Source organism: Primulina eburnea, chromosome 2 (genome assembly GCF_022965805.1).
Source record: "Primulina eburnea isolate SZY01 chromosome 2, ASM2296580v1, whole genome shotgun sequence".
Lineage (NCBI taxonomy): Eukaryota > Viridiplantae > Streptophyta > Magnoliopsida > Lamiales > Gesneriaceae > Primulina > Primulina eburnea.
Window position 1 is genome coordinate 44,567,588 of NC_133102.1, and position 26,038 is coordinate 44,593,625.

The 26,038-nt window shown below is 35.3% G+C and overlaps 5 protein-coding genes across 7 annotated transcripts; 4 read left to right on the forward strand and 1 right to left on the reverse strand.

Annotated features, from left to right (window-relative positions):
- Positions 1-1,355: 1,355 nt before the first annotated feature.
- Positions 1,356-4,795, forward strand: LOC140823555 (basic leucine zipper 43-like). Its single transcript, XM_073184960.1, has one exon. It carries the CDS (start codon positions 2,738-2,740, stop codon positions 3,254-3,256), a length of 519 nt encoding a protein of 172 aa, XP_073041061.1. The 5' UTR covers positions 1,356-2,737; the 3' UTR covers positions 3,257-4,795.
- A 216-nt stretch (positions 4,796-5,011) lies between these two features.
- On the reverse strand, positions 5,012-7,335 carry LOC140823557 (pentatricopeptide repeat-containing protein At3g02490, mitochondrial-like). Its single transcript, XM_073184961.1, is given in 2 exon segments — positions 5,012-6,691; positions 6,693-7,335. Coding segments are annotated over 2 exon segments (1,971 nt in total). The 5' UTR covers positions 7,215-7,335; the 3' UTR covers positions 5,012-5,242.
- A 4,325-nt stretch (positions 7,336-11,660) lies between these two features.
- On the forward strand, positions 11,661-16,451 carry LOC140823558 (uncharacterized). The gene is made up of 9 exons (XM_073184962.1): positions 11,661-11,977; positions 12,452-12,572; positions 12,682-12,782; positions 14,322-14,447; positions 14,535-14,655; positions 14,742-14,826; positions 15,214-15,327; positions 15,444-15,483; positions 15,835-16,451. Exons 1-9 carry the CDS (start codon positions 11,798-11,800, stop codon positions 15,985-15,987), a joined length of 1,041 nt encoding a protein of 346 aa, XP_073041063.1. The 5' UTR covers positions 11,661-11,797; the 3' UTR covers positions 15,988-16,451.
- Positions 16,452-17,870: 1,419 nt separating this feature from the next.
- Positions 17,871-21,771, forward strand: LOC140823559 (isoprenylcysteine alpha-carbonyl methylesterase ICME-like). Its single transcript, XM_073184963.1, has 11 exons — positions 17,871-18,388; positions 18,594-18,670; positions 19,046-19,115; positions 19,193-19,273; positions 19,860-19,934; positions 20,068-20,169; positions 20,572-20,709; positions 20,794-20,859; positions 20,944-21,087; positions 21,205-21,295; positions 21,373-21,771. Exons 1-11 carry the CDS (start codon positions 18,138-18,140, stop codon positions 21,532-21,534), a joined length of 1,257 nt encoding a protein of 418 aa, XP_073041064.1. The 5' UTR covers positions 17,871-18,137; the 3' UTR covers positions 21,535-21,771.
- Positions 21,772-22,941: 1,170 nt separating this feature from the next.
- LOC140823561 (protein GAMETE EXPRESSED 3-like) lies at positions 22,942-25,984 on the forward strand. 3 transcript variants are annotated; one of them, XM_073184969.1, is made up of 7 exons: positions 22,942-23,168; positions 23,459-24,405; positions 24,478-24,849; positions 24,933-24,965; positions 25,051-25,110; positions 25,185-25,327; positions 25,440-25,984. In XM_073184969.1, exons 2-7 carry the CDS (start codon positions 24,330-24,332, stop codon positions 25,959-25,961), a joined length of 1,206 nt encoding a protein of 401 aa, XP_073041070.1. In that variant the 5' UTR covers positions 22,942-23,168; positions 23,459-24,329; the 3' UTR covers positions 25,962-25,984. The 3 variants fall into 3 exon arrangements, with proteins under 3 accessions (XP_073041070.1, XP_073041071.1, XP_073041069.1); XM_073184970.1 differs by having other exon boundaries at positions 23,462-24,405; XM_073184968.1 differs by lacking the exon at positions 22,942-23,168 and having other exon boundaries at positions 23,213-24,052; positions 24,159-24,405.
- The last annotated feature ends 54 nt before the right edge of the window (positions 25,985-26,038 follow it).

Consider the following 26,038-nt stretch of genomic DNA (forward strand, 5'->3'; position numbering starts at 1 on the left):
TTTTGTCAACGCCAATTTTAACCAGGAAAGACATTGGTCATCTTCTTCTTTAAGTAACCAAACACCTTTTCATCCACCATGTGAATGCCGGTGGGTGATCAACAGCTCGTGACAAGTAGTCCACTATGGTTCAGACTTCGTTATTGGCTCGGTATCGAATTCTCTACGTATATATCGAGGGTTTACGAATGCAGCTCATGGTACGTCTAGGATCATGAGAGCTCGCATCCTAGATTGTTTGATGGTATTGATTCTTGCGTTTTTACCCTCTATGGGAAGATTCTTGCGTTAGGAATATACTTGTTTTTTTTTTTTTATCGTAGCATATGCCCAACTTATCGATTCACCCAATGCTGAGTCGGGACAAAAGCAAGTGTTAAATCCAGTTTCCATTCGTACAATACCCCCACCGTTGGTTTAGGATCCTGCCTCTATTTATCAATCAGAAAAAGTTGTACGTACATTGACAACAGCCAATATCACGATTAGTGAGCATATGCTTGTAGCCCATTTGACGCCGATGCCTCAAGTTTGGGATAAAATGTCAGTTTCGATATCCAATTATAATATACATCATTCTGTCTAAAAAAAAAGAGTGCTTTATGAGATTTGGAGTATATGGTAAGAAAATGGGATTCATTTCATATCTTGTAAAAACATGAGCCAAACTGATAGAAATGCTAAAAATATATGAGCCAAGAAAACATTCTATGGCTAGAACCAGAATGTTAAAAACGGTTTTTATGTCTGCTCGTTTCTCTATGGTTCTATCATTCATTCAACCATTGGACCGTGTTGGTGTTGACTGTTGGTAATGGCAGGTAAAATAGCAAGGTGAACAAAAATGACAGGTTTTGAAATTCAGTATGTGGGAAATAGAACTCGTAAAGTAACTAATAAAAGCAGGCAAAAAAAGTGGTGATGTCGTGTATTCAACTACATTGATCATCTTCAATCATTAAATCCCCCATTATGGTAAAAGACATACATGGGGGAAAAAGTAGACGATCGTCAGAAAATAAATAAAGCAGAGAACCAACAAATTCAGACAAGAAAAGAAAGAGGAGTCAATATTTGTCTAATGATATAGTTGAAGGTTTAGGCCACTGTAGGAGAAAGCATTTGCCTCCAATCCACCCCTTCTTCTTAGTGGAAGATGCATTTTTCAAAGCTCAATTTCATGCACTCAACACCTTCGAATACTCACCACAAACCGTTGAAGATTTTTCTTAATGCATACAAAAAATGTGCAAAGACTCACAAAAGCTTTAGCTCAATAAAGCTCACATATATGCAGCTCCTACTCGGCTCGTTAAATTATTCGATTTTGGATTGAGCTTAGGCTGCCTGAGTAAGAACATGTGCAATGTCCATATATAAAATTATAAATATTACAAAATCACAAATTCATAATTCCACTATTGGTACATAAAATTTTCAAAGAAATATAAAATTACACGTAAGTTTCAATTATATGATAATTGAACAATGAATTTAATACATCACTTGTTAGTCTCAAAATAAAAGTCTTTCGTTTGATCATAAGAACATGATTTCATTTCTTGGACTCCGAAAAAGTCAGTACATTTACTTCAGTTCCAGTATTACCTGAAATAAATTAACAATTGATAGGATTGCACTTTAAAGGAGATGAGCCTATAAAAGCCTAAACTCAACTTATATTTTAACCAAACTAAATATTCAAACTTGAGCTCGATCCAACTCACACTTACATTAAGTTCAACCTAATTTTTGTTAGTCATTCATGATGATCTGGGGCTAGCCCAACTCAGTCGTGAGCCTGATGTGCTAATAAGATATCCCTTTCTATATCTGACAGTTTCTGAGTCCCCAGATTGAAATATGATTAAAATATAAGTACAAATTTTTTGTTCTGATTTAGTCCACAAATATGGTGATTGATTGAGCCACCCATTTTTCACTTAAAATTGCCACTTTCAGAAGACTATTTCCACCCCAACTTCTTACATGGTTTCCTTATATTCTTTTGCGTCATTAAACATCCATCGTGCTAAAACCAATATATTGTAGTGTATAATTTTACTCTGGCCAACCTTGTATTAACCCACTTTTTAGACTGATTTTCCAATCCACTCTCCCTAGTATTCCCCATTCAATCATTGCAAGCCCCATGATAAAATCCTCTTTCACTGATTTAAGCATTTATTTAAAATAAATATTGAAGATTATCCATAAGTCAACCAATATTTCAAAATTAAGTAATATCTAGAAACACCTCAATATGAACAGGGTAGTCGTCCCTGTAAATGAAAAATAATAACAAATTTAACGTATTATTTAACCGAAAATCTAACTTTCACACCCCATATTATTAATTTCTTCCTCGAGCATCAAACTTTGAAATAAGTCCCTCCCTATTCTTTCTTTTCTAGTATCTGATAACATCGATGGCAATGCATAAATGAAAGAATTATATACATGGAGAACATAATGTATGAACTAGTCCATCATCTTATATAAATGCATTGTAGAAAAGTTATGTACGAACACTGAGCATAGTTTTAATTGCAATCATATCCCAGGTTCTCATCGAACTCTACTGCGGTAAATTGATAGAATGGGGCCAACAAAACCTTTTTCCACACTATAAATTACCACTCTCCACAAGTTCCTTTGCCTTATAACACCAATACTTCTTCTCACTTGCATTTCCTATTCTCATAATACTTATAGAGATACATTAGTATTATTAGAAATGCAACCGGGTGAAGATACCGGGCTTCAGTATATATTTCCTTCAAATTTAGTTGCATTCACTACCCATTTTGGTACGAGTAGTAATAGATTGTCAGACCCTTTATTTCAACTAAACATTAATCCAAAGGTTCATGAATTTAATCCTCAAATAACATGTTTGAGCAACAATACAACTTCAGATGTAGCAGGTGAACATCGATTTAGCATCATAGATGAGAGGAAGCAGAGAAGAAAGATTTCTAACCGAGAATCTGCAAGAAGATCACGTATGAGGAAGCAGAAGCACTTGGATGAGCTCTGGTCCCAAGTCATTTGGCTACGGAATGAGAATAATCAACTCACTGACAAGTTGAACCATGTGTCGGAGGATCATGAACGAGTAGTGCGAGAGAATGAGCAACTGAAAGAAGAAACTTCCGAGCTTCGTCAGATGATTGCTAATATGCAGCTCAATAGTCCTTATCCCAGTATGATTAGAGAATTTCAAGATATTCTCTTTGAAATTCTCTGCAAATGACAAAATAAAAGTCTACAAGTATTATGAACTATTTTCTGTTCTCAGGTTCCCTGAATTTTCCTGGAGAGGAGGCTGTGATTCTGGTTTTTTTTAAGGCTTGTTAGACTTTGTTGTTCACTATGAGAAAATAGTTATCTTTCATCGAAATCTCGATACATCATCATAATTAAGTTTCTGGGTGCCAGCCTCCCGTGGATGCACAAAAAAGCAACCAATACAAGCAAGTCTAAGAATGAAAACACAACATTTCTACCAATTAAAATATTAGTTTTTCCAGGTGAATTAATGCATTTACAGGACTTGACAAACTTAAGAATATGAACAAAGAGTTTTTTTAATAAAAATAAAAGGACTCACAGCCAATACCTTTAAAAATTGTGCTTTATAATTTAAGCATTAAGGATCCACCCCAAATCCCCAATTCCCTGTACACTCATTTGGCCATTAGCAAGCAGGGGAAAGCTCAAATACTCAAAATAAAAAATGCCATATAAAAATCGCCTCATTTTCAAAACACTAAGTCCCGTTTTAACACGTCTTCAAGAATATTATTCGCAAGGTCCAAATGGGAGCATCTAATTTATATTTGAATTAAACAAGTGGTTACAAAACTTGTGGGTTTAAAGCCGGAAAAGGTCATCCCGGGCATTGGCCTGTTGTGTCAGGTCTAGGACTCCTCGCTTTGAACATTTTTAAAATATCAGCAGGGCCCTAATAGGCCAACAACTAAATGCACATAAACAATGTGATTTCTGTTTATAAGATTGATTTCATAGTTAGTGATTTGGTGAAGTATACGAATGGTTATCACGGAGAAAATAACAATGTACGAAATTTACAACTCCATCCCTTTGGCTGGATTTAAAAGGGGAAAGATATTTTCATTCTAAGTGTAATTTTCACGCACAGATCAAGGGCAAGAAAACACTCACAGATTCATTGCATTCAAAGGGGCGAACTTCAAATGGAATACGTACGATACCTTATTCGATCAAATGGTGGAGAATGAACCCTTTGAAGGATACTGCAAAATCTGTAGTGGTGAATCTGCTATCAGTAAAGCTGAGAAAGGAGGAAATTTGGAACAATAATAGTGAGGTTGTTTTTGCCGTCGGTGATGCCGAGTTTCTGTTGGTTCCAGTACAAAAAAGCTTCCCTCTGTTTATGATGGTGTGCTAAGCTGGGATGACACTATGTCCTAGTCCACTTTTTAAAAATTATTGTATGATAATTACAAAATGTTTAATTGGAATAAACTAATTAAATGAATAAAAAATGCAAACAACTTAGGTTAGGGGAAATCGGCACGGTTATGGAAAGGAGGTTGTATCGATCGAGCAATCTTCTTGGACAACATTCTAGTCTGCGAGGAGTTTGCAAAGAAATGATCCGACACTGGTCTGGTTGGAGAAAGGTTTTATACCTTTAGATACAGGCATCACCCCTGGTTGATAATGTCACATTGGGTCAGACGTCTTTACCAGGATAAAAAACCGCAAATGTAATGTTTTGAAGTGTTTTCCGCTGTAAATTTCTGGGATTTATTCGTACCTTTCGGGTTTGTAGTTCTATAAGTTAATCTTGACGAACTCTCAAATTTCCTTCTTATGTTTTACAGGTATCATCGTGTGTTCTGGGGCCATATTTTATGTACGAAACTTGATTTCTCTCTTGTTCTCTAAGCTTCTATCATGCACGACTAAAATTAACAAAACTTAATTTATATCCCGTGAAAGATATCAAAACAACACAAGATCGAAAATCATCATCACATATACATACGCCAATGTAAGTGCACTTGTTATGTTCAAATATATACACTTTGTGTTATTCCCGAATTTATTTCTATCAAAATTTAAGCATGCTTCAAAAACCACCACAAAATTTAATAAATTGGAATGTGAGGAGACGGAATCGAAAACATTCCAAGGAAATACCCCATCACATAGTGCAACAAGAAACAACAGGTAAGACATCTTTCGAATCCTAAAGGACTCTGCCGTCATTCCGAGCTTTATCTCCAGATTTCATGGTACAAAACAAATTCAAAACATCTGCATGATTCTTTATGTGACTAGGGCATTTAGCAAGGAAATCCTGAGCTTCATTTTGTCGTCCAGCTTTTAAATATGCTTCAAATAGACGAAGATACGTAGATTCTGAAGGAGATCTCTTTGAAGCCAGGGCTCGTGAAAACCAGATAGCTTCTTCAGCATTGCCAATCCTAGAAAGATATGAAACAAAGGAATCCAAAACTGGTGGGTACCCATGATTCTTCATCATACCCATCACATCTTGTGCCTCTTTGAAACGCTTTTTGAGTAACAGTGTGCTCGTCAATTCTTTGTATGTGGTATGCCGAGGAGTTAACCCTTTGTCATTAACCATCTCTAAAACTAACTTGTATGCACTTAAAGGCTTGTTCTTTCGACAATATGTACCCACCAACAATTGTAAAGCACGCTCAGAATCAGATGAGGCCCCCTGTTGCTCGACCATTTTGCGTAACGTACAAGTTGCTTCATCCAAATCACGAGCCAAGCAATATCCTTTAACCAAAGAAACCCAAGTACTGCTCTCCGTACCACCCTCTGCCTCTACCATTTTATCCATAAATTCCCGTGCTCCCCTGCTTTTCCCACCACTACCAAGCTTGAAGGCAATCTGACATTGAGTAGAAACACTAGGTAGATAACCACCCTTTTCCATCGCTTCCAATATTTCTTTCCACTCTGTCAATCTCCCAACACTAGTTAAAGACTTGAGTATCGAATTTAGATTAGCATCAGTGAAGACATTCCCACTTTCATTAAAAATCCTCACAACTTTCAAAAACAAATTCATATCTAATTCCTTGCTAACCACTATTTTCTTCAAAAGGAAAATGCAATCCTGGACTGAAGGTTTATTCCCACCAGTCATGGCAAACTCATACAAGTCTACAGCATCCTTCATCATTTTAGACCTCACAAACCGCTCCAATACCATAAAATAAGTTTCCCTCTCCATTTCATAACCTGCACCTCTCATCTCATTCACAAACATCCAAAACTTCTCGACGTACTCCTCTCTACACAATACTCTAGCCATTGCATTATATGTACTTTGATTGTGCTTAAACAACCCACTCTCCTCGACCCACCTGAAGAAAATCAAAACTTTATTGAGCTCTAACTCACGATTCTCCAACACCATCGTAACCAGTTCACCAGAAAATTCCACATCTGACTCCTGCAACCGCTTTTCCACTTCATTACCCCACACTTCTCTCCTTATTATTTGAGAAACCCAAGAAGAAAACTTGTGGGGAGTACTATCGTTTCTAGGATCATTAATTTTAATGCTTGCCGAACCAGAAGCATACAAGTCCTTCAGTTTCTCAACATCTTCGTTCAATCCATCGGCCTCGAACTTATCGGAAATTCTTACAAATGCTGCCTTTTGACACACCATAGCCTTTCTTTTTCATTTGACTAATCATATCCCAAGATTCCTTCACAAACCCATTAGAACCCAAAATCCCCAACATTAGATTGTACGACTTTGAGCTCAGTTTCTCACTATCATTCTCCAAAACCCAATCGAAAAGTCTTCTCGCGACATCAGGGGTTGTGTGGCCACTCCGTAGAGCGCTCAAAACCAAATCATGCGTAAAAATAACACTATTAGAATCCAACTCCTGCTTAATTTCTTCAGCAGACTTATCAGGCTTAGCGAAAATATCAGCTAACACAAAAGTCTGATCGGAGGGAGGTTTCTGCGGCTCAACAGCAAGCTCGGGGGATGATGAAAAATACCGAAACACGATGAAGGGATTCAGATTTGCGAAAGGTGCAGGCGACTGGAGAAGTGATGAATTTGAGGAGCGGACAGGTTTTACCTGAGAATGTCTATAAACATGGGGCGGATATTGAGTCTGGCATCGGAGAAGAAGCAATCGGAGCCATTGATTCCTCATGATACAAATCTCCAAGGATCTTCGATTCTACCGGGGCTCCTCGATTCAGAAGGGTGATGGCTGATGAAATGTTTTCCGATTTTTGATTTCTTGTATTAGGGTTTTTCAAGGAGTGTTTTTGGGAATCTGTCCTGAAGAATGTGAAATACCCAAACAGATCCTAAAAACCGTGTAATATTCAATTTAGCCTCCATAGTTTATTAAAATATCATTTTGGTGACCCCAATTTCCGAAAATGGACTTTTTGGCCCCTACTGTTTACTATCCTACGCGACGGCGACATGATTTGTACATGGTAATTCGTTTAGCTGGCATGATATCAAAATAAGGCAATCCCCCACGATTTCTTTTTTTCATTTTAAAAAATAATAAAGTATTTGTAATATTATTGTTTTTAAAAAAAATTAAGAAGATGAAGACGATTATTTAAGTAAATTAGTCACGCGAATTAACAACAATGTTTAAAATATTAAAATAACAAATATAATAAAGTCAAAAACGAAAAAAAAAAATTAAAATATTAGCGAAAATTAGGGAGATTATTATTTTTTTTAATTCCTATACTGATCAGATTAATAGATTTTAGTTTGATTTGGTTTGTTGGTTTTTTATTTTAAAAAAATGGCCAAAATTAAATGAATCTGTTAAATTCTATAGATGGGACTTTTTTATGCAAATATAAATGGGTCGTTTTTCATCAAAACTAAACAAATCACATCGAACTAAAGTAGTTATTTCAGTCGATATTCGAATGAACCGAATTTCACTGAAAAAAATCTAATAAAATTTGAACATAAAAAATGAATTTTTTTGAGTTATTTTATTCGACTTAACTGAATTTGTTTTTAAAAAATAACCTAAAAGAAATCAACTAAACCAATTTGACACAATAGAAGTGGATGTAAACGATCCAAATCAAGCCGAACAGTATCAGGCTTGAGGTTGGCTCGTTTAAAATTAATTCAAGCTCGAGCTCGAGCTTGATTCGAGCTTTTATCATCTGGCTTGAGTTTGGCTCGTTTAAGATTGATAGAGCTCGAGCTCGAGCTTTATTCGAGCTTTTATCATCGGGCTAGAATTCGAGTTGTCTTGAAACTACTAAGCTTGTGAAAAACTCGAGTTTGACTTGTTAAAAGCTCGTTTATCATGTTGATCAAGACGGGCTCGAGCTTGGTTTATTAATAGCTCGTTTATCATATTTAACAAACCTGACTTGAGCTCAGCTCGTTTTCGAGCTCGTAAAACATACAATTGAGCTCCAATTTGAGCTTGATTCGAGCTTGTTAAAATTAAATATATCTATGAACTAATTTTATATTAGACATAAAAGTTTAACTTTTATTAGTACTAATATTTTTTTTGTCAACTCAACAAATGAGTCAAGCTCGAGCTTACGAACCACATAAAAGAGCTGAGTTCGAGCTCGCGAGCCGATTAATGAACATGTTTGCGAGCTCACGAGCCGAGTACGCTTAGGCTTGAGTTTGGTTTGATTAAGTTGTCGAGCTCAAAATCGAGCTTGAGCTTGGTTTGATATGATTAACAAACGAACTCAAACAAGCTTTTTATCGAGTCGAGCTCCGAATAGCTAGCGAACGGTTTGATTTGTTTACATTAATTGGACTAAAATACAAAGTATAAGTTTGCCTAAAATATTTTTCAATCAATAAAATTAAACTTCAAATACGAGGTGACTAAATCGTACCTATGTATCCCAAAATGTTAGAATCAATCTTGAGCTTGAATCAATCTTGAATTACTGATAAGGGCGGACTTTAAATTAGGTGATGTGATTCAATTCTTTAGATGTGATAACTACTTTTATGTACTGATTACATCTCGTTTTCGGGTAATTATGTTAATCTTTCCTAAACTTTATGTATTTGATGTACATATCTTTTGACATGTTATAAATTTCACATTTGATTGAAAAGTCGATATCAAATATGTAAAGTATTTGAGAGGTGAATGCAAATATCCCTCTCATCTTCTCAATCAAATTAATCTTGAATGATTCAAATATTTTATTAATGTTTATCGACAATATATATAATTTTATTGGTATTATACCATTTGAAAATAATAAAAATATGATATTTGGTTCACTGAAAATTACTCTTGAAATTTTTATCTTTGAATAAAATTTTTATAATATAATCTCACATGCCCAAATATAATATAATATTTGGGCGGGCTTGCGAAGCTAGCATTCGAGTTGGATTTACGTTTGTGTCAACAAGGATAGTGGGAACTTTCGGGTAGGTTGCCAGATACTATGGTATGAGTATAATTTGGAGAAACTGGAGTATTTTGCTTCATTTATCCGACAATTCTTGTAATGAATAGGTTATGTGTATTGTATATTCAAAACTATTTGGACCTATACAGATAATCTGGCTCCTGAGTATGCATCAATTGGTAAACGATTGAGAAATCCGAAGTTTTTTCATTCGATCTTGTGATTCTGGAGCTCATTATATTACTGGTCGTACGCCTATCGATGCATCTCGACCTTTAGGATGAAAGCCTGGTTGAATGGTTGAGGTCCACCCCCACTTTTTGCTCATTATCTTCTTGATAAAATGGTTATATCTCGTTGAATTTCCAAAAATTCAGATTCTTTTATATTATTATTTCATCGATAGTATCACATATTCACATGCTAAGTTCGAATCTTGGATCATATTAAGCATGTGAATATGTGATACTATTGATACTTTTCATTGTCTAATCTTCATGCTCGTCCTTTACTTGCGCGAGCACTCAAGACAAAAGATTTAAGTGACTTTGTAGATCTAAGGTTGGACAAAAACTTCCTAGAAACTGAAATGTTCCGGATGACTCATGCAGCCACAGCTTGTGTGCATCATTCTGCTACAAGAAGACCTCGAATGAGCCAGGTGCTGCCACTTCTTGAATTCTGCGGATGGCTTTCCAACAACCCATTTTCTTGGTTTGCAGATAGGGAGGGCTTTGGATTCAATGGACGAATATGCAGATTTGAGCAACGAGATGAAACCGGGACAAAGTGGCCTTCACGAATCAAGAAATCATTCTGGTCAAATCTTTTAAGATGTCATATTTGAGACATAATCTAAGGTCTATTATTTTTTTAAGATGCCTTTGCTATATTATTTAAAATAATAAAAAAATCGATTTATGTGTGTGTATATATATAGATCGGTCTACAGTCCTTTATGTTAAAGGGGTGAGTCTATGCTACTCCTGGAGCTTTACTCCCCCATCCCATAAATTGACATGTGTCTTTTTCATATATATAAAAAACTCATTTGCACTTTTTTTTTCCCATTCCTCTCTCATTCTCTTTTTTCGATTTTCCTAACTTAATCTTGATTTGTCATTTTTTAAAAACTCATTTCGTTATTATTTATTTTATTTTATTTTATTAATATTTCATACTTGTATTCATAATATCCCTAATAATGATCCCAAAAAAAAAATATCATAATAAACTTTAAAATTACAAGGAATTTACATTGACTAAAAAACAATTTCTAACTCATCATAAATTTTATGAGTTATAACCATCCACAAAAAATGGCCATCGTTTTTTTCAAATTTTATAATTTGTTTATTAAAATTCAGAATTTTAAATTAATAGTGATAATATATTTGTATTCATTAATACTACACAAAAATGCAAATTTATTTAAATTCAATTCTATTTAATTTTTTTAGCGAAAATTTATGTAAGTTTTTGTGTTTATATATGTTTTACTTTCATTTTTAAAACAAAATTTATTTTATTCAAAACATTCTACTTTGGAACAAAAACTAATTTTTAAGTCCATTAGAAAAATAATTAATTAAGTTGGTCCAAAACTACTCTAACTCCATCCAAAAAATAATAATAATTTATCACTCCTAAAATATTCTTATTATTTTTAAACTTATCCTCTTATTTTAAAGGAGTAAAAATTAATATTAATTTTTAAAATTATTTAAAACAATTCATAATTCATAATTTTATTTTATTTCTTTAAAATATATCTTTTTAGTAATAATTGTTTTCAATTTAGTTTAGATAATTAAAAATAAAAATATATAAAGAATATCTTGGAATATTTAAATTCTAACATCTAGATTTTGAAAATTTTAATTAATATATAATGATATTAATGGTCAAAGAATGATAAAAAAAAATATGATTAGAAGTATGAGTGAATAATAAAATGAGATTCTTAAAAAAACAAATTAAAAAAGGAGGAGAAAATGAGAAAAAAAACAAAAAAATTAGATGAAAAAGATAAATAAGAAAAAAAAGAAAAAGAATAGAAGATTACAGCACAAAAAAAAAAATATATAAAAAAAAAGAAAAATATAAAAGAATAAGACACGTGTCTATTGCTAAGGGTAGGGGGAGTAATGCTCCAGGAGGAGCATAGAATCTCCCATGTTAAAGTCGTGAAAAACTCAACAGCGATTTTACGTCAGACCGGATAAATTGTTGAGAGCAAATGAGGAAAGCGGAGGAACAACGACGAATCTAGTAGTGAGAGAGTGAGGCTTAGGGTTTCTAACTATCAAAGGCGCGAAGAAATTTCTCGGGGGGAGAGAAGATAATGGCTGGCGGAGAAGGAGAAGATCCGCAGAAGTTGAAGCGGATTGCGGCGGCCGCTTACGATTATGAGAACGATGCGCGGTGGGCGGACTACTGGTCAAACGTGCTCCTTCCTCCCCACATGTCTTCCAGATCTGATGTCCTTGATCATTTCAAGCGCAAGTTCTACCAGCGGTACATTGTATGTTCTTCTTTCTTCATTTTTTTTGGTATTTAATTGATTTTGAGATGGATATTCTTTTGCTTTTCGTTGACGTTAATTTGTTTCTTGGTGAAGGTTTTTGGTTGTTGAAATCAGGTTGTTTAATGCTTTTCGTTTTTTCACATTTGAGAAGAATGATGATTTTTAGTTGCTTAGTTGGGTGTTGTCAAACGATAAACGAGTTTTATCTGGCCCTGATCGTCTTTGTGGTATAGATGGGCAGCTGGTGTATTGAAATTCTTTTTCATTGCATCTGTTCAGTTTGCCATTATAAATTTAGGAGTGAGTGAACCCGGATTTTCCTCGTATACTTGTCTTGCATAAATGAGAGATTAAGTTTCAGTGTGAATATTAGTTGGAATGTTTATTGTGAATGCCATAAAAAGAATGTTTATACCTGCCAGTTCTTGATGTTTATTGTGTGTAGCTAAATTCATGTATATTACATGCCAGGATCCAGAACTTCTTGTCGAGCCCATGGCTACTAGTACCGCACCTGCAAGACCACCGGCACCCTCACCGCAATCAACATCGTCATCTGCTTCTGGAAGTAATCCACGTCAACGGAGTTCAGGTCAGAATTAGTTATATTATATGAGATTGAGTGATGATTTTGGTCTACATATCTTATTCATTCTTTATTCCGATGTTAGGTGTTATTTTCACTTGAACTTGTCATGTAGGGTCTGCGAGTAGAACGTCAGGAACAGCTGCAACTCCACCTCCTAACTCTACATCATTGCGTTGGGATAGTCAAACCATCCAATTTTCTGTCAACGCTTGGGTATGTTGAATTCATTTGAAATTATGTTAATGTTTAACTGCTTTTCTGTAGGTGCCAAAATTACAAGTTTTATGTCCAGATTGGAGCTGGCATCGCGTCTTGCTTTATTGGTCTATGATTTGATTCATGCCCTGCTTTAAATGTTCTTAATGTGTTCACAGATTTTATTATATCCTGCAATTTTTTGTCTAGTATAACGTTTAAACATTTTGGGCCTTTGACTTGGAAGGATGGGTCATTGTTACCTGCAATCTTGTGTAGATTTTGATCAAGATTTGAACAATCAAGTTTATCTAGATCTGTAAAATATTCTAAACTTGCGCATGTTGGCACGTTATTCGTGCATATACGCATAAATAATTTTACTAGTGTTAAATACATTTTTGTTATTTTTAATTCATGCATTTTTCTAATACTTTTTTATGCTAGGTATGTAAAGATTTAAAAGTTTAGAAAGATAAATAAATATTTAAGTAATTTTAAATTTCTTTGGGATGATAGTTATAACCATAGTTATTTAGGGTGCAAGACGCACTAAAACGCTAGGGTACCCTGAAGCCTGAGACGTAATGTGAAGCGCACATTTTATCAAAGTAAAAAACGTATTTGGTATTAATTTCAAAATTTAATATATATAAAGTGATTTATACTGTAATATTATATAAAATAAATATTTTTCACAAAGATGGCAAATATTGTAAATAAAAATTCATAAATAGATAATGTAACGTAAATCATAATCAAGAAAAAGAATTGAATCATTTAAAATTCATTGGTAAGTCATCAATTCATAATATATTAAGAATTACTTCAAGTATCTAAATCATCAAATTCTTCTTCACCTTCATCAATTATATCATCATCAATTTCCAAAACAATGGTGATTCATGAGTGCATAAGAAATTTGAGTAAAAGTTTTCATAAAGGATTACATTATTATCTGAATCATCAAATTCCTATTCATTCTCGTCAACTATACCACCATCATTATAGGGGAAGATTACAAAGTTTGCATGTAGGACTTTTGAACTTTCAAATAAAAAAGTCTTGCATAAATGAGTGATAAAAGAGTTTTTTTTTTAATTAAATAGTTCGAAGTTTGCTAATTGAGCTTCAAATTAGTCAGGCTCGAGTTTATTTTTATTTACCTATAAAATATCAACTCGCTTCTTTAAAGTGCACGCTTCTGCACATCTCGGATGCCACACGTCTAGGCATAGGCACACGCAATAAGCTGGCTTGTTTCAAGTGCTGCTGTGCTTGTCTCTAGGCACACGCTTTCAATAACTATGGTTATAACCGAGCTAAAAATGTACTAAATTATATTTGTTCGATATTTTTATATTAAATGAAATGGGGTATTTTTGTAAATTTAATGGTGTATTTTTGGCATTTTAAAAATTACATCATACCACCAAAGTTAGTTACTTTAGACCTCTTAACAAAGTAGTAGAGATAAATTCTCCTTGGGGCTGTTTTTACCATCTTCAATAAAATTTTATTTTAGGACACTAAAAAATTTCCGCCCTTCATCTGCAGGTATTTCTTGTGGGAGTTCTTTCAGTATTTCCATTAGTGCCACAGAATCTATCAAATCGGGCATATCGGCTTTCGTTATTGGGAACTGCTTGTTCTTCTCTGTATTCTCTATATTCATTGTATGGGGTAATGCCACTTAGTTTCTCTATTTGTGTCGTCCATGAATTCTGTTCTATTTATTGGTTGCCTATGGTAACTGATTATTGTTTGCAGAAACCAAGAGCATGGAACTTGCAGGCTTTGCAGGTGTGGTTTCAATCAGTGGTGGCTACAAAAGATTTTCTCTGTGCCATTTACTGTCTTAACTTTGTTTCGTCGCATGTTTGCCTCAAATGTAAGTATTACTTGCTCACTTATTAGTTTCCCGTCATGTTTACAGAATGCATGAGATTCTGAAAGTACCAATTTCGATGTTGGCAGTTGCTTTAATTCCCATTCTGTGCCGGACACTTGAGCATGTCACAAAGTTCCTGAGGCATAACTTTAACCATTCCACCTTGTACAGGTGAGAAAGCTAGTTTTTGGGAGTGCAGAATATTTCAAAATTCTTAAATTGTACTCACTGTCCTAACGTATTGCTTATTGGCACGACCCTTGATTGAGGTTAACATCAATTGGACTATGTCTAAACTACAAGTCCTTCAAACGAGGGGAAATGGGTTTAATTACTGAGTTTTTGGAATTGTGTTTTCATTTATACCCACTTTGATATGTAGGTTGGTACATCAAAATTTGTTTAACCTATAGATTGTCTAACGATATTTATGAAGAAATTTCTTCTTTTTTTCTAGTTTTGTATCAAATTTCTTCTAATAATCTGTCATAAATGAAGCCTAATTTGTCTTGAATGTTTGTTCCTCCTATTTGAGACATTTTTGATGATCCTCCACAGGAGGTACTTGGAAAAGGCTTGTGTTTGGGTTGAATCAAACACGACCACTCTTGGGGTTCTGTCATCACAAGCTGAGATAGGAATTGGGTTCCTTCTGATAATTTCTCTTTTCTCGTCAGTATCTTCCTCATTTCCTTCATGAACAAACCCTGATTCAACTCATTATTTTATAACCTTTTTTGATTATTCACATCGAAAATTGATGTTTTGTGCCTTGATTTAATACACAGGCGGCAGCGGAATATCATACAGGCGTTTATGTACTGGCAGGTGTGTTGCTTTTGCATTGCGACCTTGAAATTGATGTTTCTGTGCATCTAATTCTTGTTAAAGATTGGCGAGTTTCTGTTAAATATACCATTATCGTTGTCCACTATCCTGTCGGCTTAAACTTGGGCAGTGATCTCAAAATTACCTTCAATTGGTCCTCTTTAATATTTCCCTCATTTTATGTTGACCCGGTACTCATATTAGAGAATCCAGTGTCCAATATCCTACCAATACGTGAGAATACCATGAGTTCTATGATATTTATATATATCACTTTGTCAAACATTTTATGGACAAAAAATGACCCAACTTATCGAAGTTGATTCAGTTCTTGAACTTTCTTTGTGACAGCTTTTGAAACTTATGTATCATTCTCCTGTTACTGCTGGTTACCATCAAAATACATGGGCCAAGATTGGGCGTTCTGTGAATCCATTAATGCAGCAGTACGCTCCATTTTTTAACACTCCGGTGTCTGCCATTCAGAGATGGTGGTTTCGGTAAAAGTTCGGTTGAAGGAAGAAAAAGAGGCGAAACGAGAGATCAATCGCGGCATACTCTGTTAGGCCATTAGAGGCGTAATCTTTATTCAAGAAAAAGAATTGTCTAAGAATTTGAATATGTGCCTGATCGATGACTAATCTCTGATAATAATCATTTGGGGGAAGCTCAATTTGAACCATACTCTGTTTTTACCGGTAAGGAACTGGACTTGAAGATATACATTGATCTTGCTCTTAGTTCAAAATACCGTGTTTTGAAGTCGTTTTTTTCAACACAATTAGTTCGATTTTAAACTGGCTCAAGTTTAGTGCAGTTTCACCTCTATAAAATCAGTATTGGACTTCTAACTTTTGAGGTTATACTTGTATGTTGAACAAATTTAGGAACAATATGATACGAACGTGAGATATGTATCATGTTGATGGATTTAGTTATAGTCGTGAGCTCAAAATATAGATGTTGAATGTCGATGATTTTGATAGTTCATCTGACATTAAAATTTCAATAAGTTTAAGGTAAGATTACATTATTTTAGATTCGATTGTGACAATTCGGCTTAAAATTAAAAAAAATATTTTTTAGTGAAAAATAATTTTTTTTTTAATAATATGAGCTACTTAGCACTGCTTATATGTACGTATATTATGTAATTTATATCAAAATATAATTATACGATGATACCTATTGAGCTTACAATTACTTTAAAATGACATAATGCTCTAGAAAATTGTTAAATGCTTCTGAAAAACGCTTTTAAAATTTGACAGTTCATAACAATAAAAAAATGCGGGTAGGTCACTCTGATATTTTTTATAGGTCTTATTATTCTTATTTTTTTAAAAAAATATCTCGTAATATTAAGTATATATTTAAAATATATTCGAAAATATTTATTTACATTATTCTACGTATTATTAGTGGTGCCTACAATTAAACCACGCAACATATAGATAAGTTGTCAAGTTGACTAAGATTACGTACAACTTTTGTATAAAATAATTTAGATTTTAATGTTAAAAGTACAATAAATATATTGTACATTAATATTTACATATAATTATAATGTGAATATATTCTTCTCGAGAATTCGAGTGTTTAACCGTCCCTTTGCGTCTTGTAATATTTTGAAAAATGTATGCACAAAAGTGACAGATGTTTATTATATACTTGTCAAGCTACAATTTATGGAGTATTTGCTGATATTTATTTTATAGTTTTAATTATTGGTGTGAGTCTGCATGTCTTTTACCATCTCAATTTTCATCTCTATCTTCATCGAGTATTTAATTTTATTCATATCTCTATATTTATAGAAGGATTGAATAGTCATACTTATCAAAATGAGTGAGTCTCATGTGAGACCGTCTCACAGGTCATAATCCGTGAGACGGGTCAACTCTACCCATATTCACAATAAAAAGTAATACTCTTAGCATAAAAAGTAATACTTTTTCATGAGTGACCCAAATAAGAGATCCGTCTCACAACTACGACCCGTGAGACCGTCTCACATAAGTTTTTGCCTATCAAAATATGGTATTAACACATAATTACATTTTCTCAAATCTGAATTATTTCGGATGAGACACTAAAATTAACATCATAGCTGAAAAATCTCTCTCTCACACACACACATAATCGGATATTCAAATCGGGAATGAGTTAGATTCTTTGAAATGTGTCTCTATCCTCATACCAAAAAAAACTTAATTATAAATTTATTTACTAAAATAAATAATCTTCTTTATACTTACTCCATTCGAATTAGATCAATTTTCGTTCGAGAGAAATTGACATCCCAAACTACACATATATCTTGATCTCAATTTTATGGGCATAAATTTATATTCCTGTTCAATTATGTGGTCTAAATAGTGGTGAATAATTAATGATCGGTCGAATGAAGCAAAAGTTTCTAAAATTCTTACCTGTTTTGTCAGATTCTAACTGGTAAAAAAACTCCAGTCGGCCATTACTGTTTGAATCACGCAACCCAATGCGAAATCCGACAGTTCGTGGAAGCTTTCCGAAAGATAGGATTCTTTCGCGAATCCCCGCGAGAAGAACCCATTCCTCCGTAGCATATAAAAGCATCTCCATAGAAATAGTTGGAATCTGTCCTCGGATTTCACGCAGACGCATCGGCGGGTATGGAGGCGACGACGTCTCTGCCGCCGGTTATTTCTTCCAACAACTTGGTAGAGCAAGACCCGGGATCGGATTCTCTGTTCAGGACCTCGAGTTTTCCGAGTGGTTCATCGGACCAGCGGTGGAGGAGGAGAACGTCGTCGTTGCTTGCTCGGCCGACTCGCCAGAAGTCATTTGGCCGTGAGGTCGGCCACGCTGCGGCGGAGACTTATTTGATTACTGGGCTTAGCTTCAAGCTCCTTAGCTATCTTGGGTATGCGATTCCCAAAATTCACTGTTTTATTTCTGGACAATGAATCATGATTCAGTGCAAGTTCTGAGCTTATTGGATTTTAGATGCAACGTAGTTCGAACGAGGAGTTCTTGTATATTCAGGAAAATAAATAAATAAATAAAAGTGGGATTTTTGCAAGGAGCTATTTTTATTTAAAATTTTCACTAATAATTTCTGTTTTCAGGGTAGGCTACCGATGGATTACTAGACTCCTTTCTCTTGTTCTTTATGCCATGTTTCTTTTGCCTGGATTTCTCCAAGGTGAGCATCAATTGTCCCACGTTTATTTGATTCTTTGAGTTATTCTGTAATTTGGGTGTGTGTAGAGCATATTTTTACTAAGGAAAGCAAATGAAACTTCAGAAATGCTGGGAGGCATTTTGTTAATGTATAACTATATAGAGTATTAGCAAGTAATAAGCAAATGTTTCCATTTGTTGTTCTGGAGTTTTTTACTAATCTCCTCCGTGGAAACTGCACTTGATAGGTTTACCTTTCACATGTTTCCTCTCTTTAGGTGGAAATACCGTCCCATTTTCTGCAAATACTTTGACTGAACCTGTACTTTCGACATGCCTCCCTCTTTTTTAAAGAATGCATAGTTCTATTTATCTTTATAAATCTGCCTATTTGTAGTTGGATTCTGTTACTTCTTTTCAAGCCACGTCCATCGAAGTATTGTTTATGGAGATCGACCAAGAAATAGGTATGTTTACGCCAAAATAGTGCTTCTTCTCACTTCATTTATTTTCATGGTGTCGTGAACACAAAATAATCTTGCAGATTGGATTTGTATTTACCAAAAAATATTGATGGCCTAAAGCCTATGGTGATATTTGTAACTGGTGGAGCTTGGATTATCGGGTGAGTAAGCAAGAGGTCATTTCCTTTTATGGGAGAGGTCATTTCCTTTCATTTATAGGTTAGGGATCTGAGTTTGAATATTAGCTTGTCATTTGAGAGATCACTTCAGAGTTTCAACAGACTTGTTCTTTTGGTACAATTGTTAAGTTTGATTTAAAAGTAGAGAGGTGTTATTTGTAGTCCACAAATTGCTAATTACACTATCTTTCGGCTTCTTATACATTTTTCCGATACTAGTTACTTCTTAACTATTTAATGCTTGTAAGGAAAATCTTGCCTACTTCAAATGTTTTTGTTATCACATGCATAAAAGCATATATAAGGAGTCAGTTGTCTAAATTTTGTACATAAACTAAGATTAAAACCAAGTGGCTAAAATGCAGGCATCTGTTTAATTTTCTTTCCTCGTAATCAAACTAAATATTAAGTTCATGGGGTATATTCTTCAATATATAAAGCTTGATGAAGTGTGATCAACATTATATAGAGTGTAAATGGCACTATCATAAAAAATAACTTACGGGATTTCCTGCTGAACCAAGTAAAACAACTCATTCAAAACTATAAACATGGTTTATATTTGCAGGTATAAAGCATGGGGGTCTCTTCTAGGACTACAATTAGCAGAAAGAGACATCATAGTTGCTAGCATTGATTACAGGTATCTGGCATGGTTCGAGTTATAGTTTGTTAATCCTTTATTCATGGTAACCGGTCTATTTTGTTTTTTTGGAATAAACGTACATTCTTTGAGTTTCACACCATACATTCTAATCTATTCATTTGCAATTCAGAAATTTTCCACAGGGGACAATTAGTGATATGGTTAAAGATATTTCTCAAGGGATTTCTTATGTCTGTAACAATGTTGTTGAATTTGGAGGTGACCCGAACAAGTGAGTCATTTATTCTTTTACATTTAGATTTAGTTGCTTCTTAGTTGGAGAGTTTGGTATTCGATGAAAGGGCTCAAATGGCAAATCCTGTTGCGCTTAATAGGCAATAGCTCTGTGTATCATCATTCAAGCCCTACATTGTATAACAGGAATTGATTTCATAATTTAACGGCCAACACGTTCCGATCTCAATATTCGTTATGCTGGAAACAGTACCACATCATTCTCCTGTCTTGTAATGTGAAGAAAAACAAAGATATATGATAAAATGTTTCTGCTCTATTTTTTTTTTTTGTAAAGTCCATTATCAGTGATGAGTGCTAGGCTAAAGCACGACGTTTATGTTGGATAATGCACAATCATATATCTTCTAATACCAAGCTTTCCCTTTTGATTTATTAGGATCTATTTAATGGGGCAATCAGCTGGTGCCCACATTTCTGCGTGTGCTCTTCTACAACAAGCAGTCAAAGAGTCCAACGGAGATCGCATTTCTTGGAGTGTGTCTCAGATAAGAGCTTATTTTGGTTTATCTGGGGGGTGAGTTAAATGGGACAATTTCAAAATATGATAGGCACTGTGCTATTTGATGGGCATCATAGCTCCTAATTGATCAAACAACAGGTACAATTTACTCAAACTGGTGGATCATTTCCATGGCCGAGGCTTGTATCGCTCCATCTTTTTAAGGTGTGTTTAGTTTCTCGTCTTAACCTTTAGCCTAAAACAAATTTTGTATGTTTGTTTCATCGTCGTCATGATTTTTCATCACAGTATAATGGAAGGGGAGAAATCATTGAAACACTTCTCTCCTGAAATCATTGCACAAAGTCCAGGCCTACATAATGCAGTTCCTCTGCTGCCTCATTTTGTCCTCTTCCATGGTACCTCGGATTATTCCATACCATCAGATGAAAGGTTCGTTTTTTAAGAAAGATGGTAATATCTTTACATTAAAACAATTTAAGTTAACACAATCTCTTGTAGAATCAAAACGTTCTCTGTTTTGCTGTCTAAACTTGGTTGCGATTACAGCAGAACGTTTGCTGATACGCTCAGGAAAGCTGGGGCTCGAGCTGAACTTATCTTATATAATGGGAAAACACATACAGATCTATTCCTCCAAGTAACTGATGATTCTATTTCTGCTTTGTTTTCTGTAATTCTTGGTCTCTGGATTCTAAAGCCAATTCCAAAATTCAGGATCCTCTCAGAGGCGGTAAAGACGAGCTTTTCGACTATGTAGTAACCTTCATACATTCCGATGACAAGGAAGCTCTTGCTAGTGATGCCATGGCTTCTCCAAGAAGACGCTTCGTCCCTGAAATTTTGTTGAGATTGGCTCGTGAAGTTAGCCCCTTCTAATGTTTAAGCAATATACACCTCGTCAAGATTCTTCAACTCGCAGATTCTTTACGAACATTCACCTTGTAACTGTTGAGAGTTCTCTGTTCGATATTTGTGTTCTTATTTCAAATCGTATAATTGAAAATTTCCATCTTTATACTATCACATAGGATCTTGTTGACGGAAAACGTAAAGGTGGATCAAAAAAGAGTGGAGTGGGAAATTATATATAATCCGATTAAAAATTTTAAGCTATTTACAACGATGATAATTATTGTAGTTTAAGGGTTCGCTTGGTTTGTAGGACATGATAATTGAATGATTAATAATTTGATTGATAAATATTTGATATGATAAGATAGTTAATTTGAGAGATATGTAATATCATGTGTGGTGTGAAATTAAGAAGATAGATAAATTTATGATAAGTGTACTAAAGATCAAAATACCCTTCATCTTAATCTTTATTTGTTTTTCCAATATTGTTTTTCTTCCCCAAACCTACGGCTTGTTCTCCCAAAAATCAGACGCCAAACCCTCTCCCTTCCGTTCGTCCGTGAAGAATGAGAACCCTGTGCGACATACTACTCCTCAGTTGCAGAATGCGGCTACTGCGCTACTGGGGTCGGTGAATGTTGCCGCTGCTCCGGTTTTTGGGCCTGTTGTGGGGGGGATCCCAAGAGGCCGTGGACGTCCCCCTAAACAGGGTGGGGTCAAACGCGGGCGGGGTCGTCCGAAAGTAGGGGGTGGCGTCCAGGCTATTGTTGGGAGGAGCAGGGGAAGGCCTAAGAAGAACGCTGCTTCTCCTGTCATGGCCGGGAACGGCCGAGGCCGTGGCCGTCCGCGTAAGGTGGCTAATGTAGGGGGAGGGTTGGCGGCTGTTGATGGTGGGACAGTGAGTTCTATGGCATTTGGGGTTTTTACTGGCGGTGCGTCGATTGTAGCAGGTGGTGGACTTTCTCAGGTGGCTGGGAAGCGCAGGGGGGCGGCCACCAAAGGAGGCTGGTAGGGAGGTTAAAAAGCGTAGGAAGCTTAGTGGCAAGCATCAGGGGTATTTTGGTGATTTAACTTTTTGGGGGTGGCCGGATAATTACTATCATTCTTGGAAGCATGGATTTATTCTCCACCACAAAAAGTAAAATTGTCAAGGAAATAGTCAATGTCAAATCTAATAATTGAAGCAAAGAACTTATTTATAATCAATCCAACCTTTATATTACCTATCAAACTAGCCCTAAAAATAATCTGCATTTCGTAGAACTTTAAAGAAAGTAAAAATTTCTAGTTAACCCTATAAATTCTTAAATATGTCATGATTATTATCTTAAAATTCTAACAACATGAGCTAGCATTTTCTGTCGAATTAAATTTTTTTAGTTAATTTAAATCGAAAAAAGAGATGAAATTCGAGATAAAAAATCAGACTTTTAATTCGACCAAAATTCTAATTTCGTTTCCCGCCATGAAAATACAGTTATATTAACCGTTTATGGATATGGATTTCTTTCTTTGTGGGATGTAGTGCTTTGCGAACTTAAGAAGAGAGATGTTTCTTCCTCATCCTGCTTTGATAATCTTGGCCATTGTTGTCCAATTGCCGTTTGTTGTAACCTATAATTCCCAACATTTCAAGAAATTGTCATTGTTTTCAGGTACCCTTCTATCTTCTCCACTTAGGATTTTGACCGGGTTTTTTTTTTTAATGTTTCTGTTGGCTTTGTATCGTGAAAAAGTTACTGTGACAACTTAAAGTTTACGGATGGGGATTTTGATTACTGAATGATGATCTAAATCTTTTGATAAATGACAATTGGCCTACTGAAAAACAATGGGCGATTTAATGTATTCAGAAAAGAACATAGGATTCTCAGAAAATTATATGTCAAACTTTAAGATTTGGTGATTGAGGGCGTGAGTAGTCTGAAGAATTTTCTCGTTTCAGCAGATAAGTCTTCCAAGAAAGCAGGAGGCCAGCTTTTCAAGAACTTTGTTGGCGATGATGGGCGTGTTTTTGCGTGTTCCGACAGGAACTTTTTCGCCTTTGACAAGAATGGATCCATTGCTTGGATAGTACATTTAAATTATACATGCAGTGCTGATATAGCTCCAGTGCATGGGGGTTCAAGAAAGGCGAGGCCCAATACTCATTTTTGTTGCATAAAATTTTCAACTTTTTAACGTATTTATTAGTGATCCCTGATATTTTAGAGTCCTACGGCAGATATATTTGGTTGCTGAGAACAGGGTACTGAAAATCCATCCTTTTAAAAATGGAACTACTGAGTCTGTGGTTGAAGTGTTCTTTGGTCCGGTTGAAACAGATATTATTGGAATTGCAGTAAGTTTATCTAGCTCACGTGTTGTTATAAATGTTAAGAACAGGGGCCTCTTCGCATTTAGATTACATGGAAAGCTTCTCTGGAGCGCTGGTCCGGTACTTTATAGGCATGGTTATCGCCAAGGTTGCAGGAAATGTACAACAGATTGTTATTTTACTTCTGTCCCTGTCATTGATCATTGTGAAGCTAGTATATATGTAAGCCTTGATCGTCAATTGATCGCTCTTACATGACTTATATATTTTGACCAGGCATTTAGTTTTAAGGTTGTGCAAGTATCACGTATTCTTGTCTACTTGCAAGGTCTCAAACACAGTAGGAGAGCTCTACTCGTTATCGTTTCATGGTCCTCATTTCAAATGGATCCAAGATTTTAGTTTTTATGGAAACAAATTTACCGTAACTTCTGGGAACAATGGTCTATTGTACGTCAGTATACCCGATAAGGCCAGAATTCTAGCCTTGGAAGTTTCCATGGGAAGCACTGTTTGGGAAGGAAGTGTTGGACCTTTGAGTTCAGAAGATTATGAGCCAGTTGTTGATGCTAACGGTAAGGATACATAATACGAGTAATTTATGCTTATTATTGACCTTCGAGACCAAAGTTGACCATATTAAGCAGGGTGGATATCCATTGGATCATTGGATGGATTCTTGTACTCATTTTCACCAACTGGATCTCTCAAAAAGTTCCCACAGTCAACAAGTTTGAGTTCGGTTATCCAAGTTAATCTGGTACGTGACTGCTCCGGTTATGCAGTTTATGTTTCTCAGACAGAAATGGAGGACAGAGAAGCCAACATAATAGGAGAGAACATATATGTTGCAGCAATGAAACCTAGGAATGCTGTATTTACATTGTTGGTTCCAGCTTTGGGGTCCTCGTACTGGTCTGAGAGCAATCATAGTAACTTATTGTTCAATCTGTCACAAAGCGATATGAAGCACTTTTCGATGGATGAAAGAACAGTTCTGTCATTTTTTGCAGTTTCAAGTAAGTTATCAAAACCTTAATCCGAACTAGTTATGCTTTCTTAATAATTAGGAGCTCAACATTCAAATCGTTTCATTGTGCAGGAAATGGCAATCCGTTCCCTTGTCGTACTACTCGTAATGCTCTTCTGTCGAATCGACATTTACCAAGTAATCGTAAATACACACATTAATGTCTTATATTTTGCTGTTGTTGCTCCAGGCCAGAAGCTTGCATCTAGCTGCTCACTGATCAAGCCCAAGAATATCAGTATCTACACGGGTAATTTGGTTTCAAGATATCATTTTTTGTCGAAATAATACAAAGCTTCAGTCTGATTTTAACATGTTATGCAGGTAACGAAAGCACGATTGTACTGTTTCTATTATCAGAATCAGTGCTACTGGTTTTACTAGCAGCTTCTGTCAAGTACTGCTGCATCTTCTGGAGGAAGAAAAGGCTTCAATGTTTGAATCTTGGAAAGTTTCTTGAAAAGAGAGTAAGCTTAATTTCTTGCATCCTCTTGACAATACCATTTAATGATGGTGGCATTTTCGTTACAGTAAATTGGATATTTTACAGCTAAGTGCATTACTCTTTTGTTCAACCAGCTTTCACTGCGTCTGCAACAGAAAGAATTTGATAGGGCAATCACAGATCTTGAACAAAAAGCATCAGAAGCAGCAGTAACCAGTGAAGTGCTAGAAAAACTGAAAGCGTTGGTTAAAGAAAGAGAAGGCATCAAGAGAAAGCTCTCAACAACATATAGTTTGGGACGGGATAGGGAAAAATCAGGGTCGAAGACCGTTCTCCCATTGTATGATGGGACATCCAGGAGCCATTCATTTCAAGGTTCGAAGAAAGAAAGTACTACAAGATTTCATACGCCAACTGAAAGTGTTTATTCAAGTGACAGCAGTATCGAAGAAGGGCAAGACACGAGTATCTGCAACAAGGCTAAGGGACAGTTTGTAGTTGATAGTAGCAGCGATGATGAAATTCATGGTGGATTTGTAACTCCATTGATTTCGGAGCATTCTTGTAGTGAAATTGAGGGAGTGAGGATGGAAGGTGATGAAATGGGAAAGGGAATTTGTAGGAGTAGAAGTTTGAGGAGAACGATGTCACAGTGACTTTCCGTTTAGAACAAGGTTGCGGCGTAGATGTATTTTAAGAATAGGTGTCATGTGTGTAACGAATATTTGTTAAA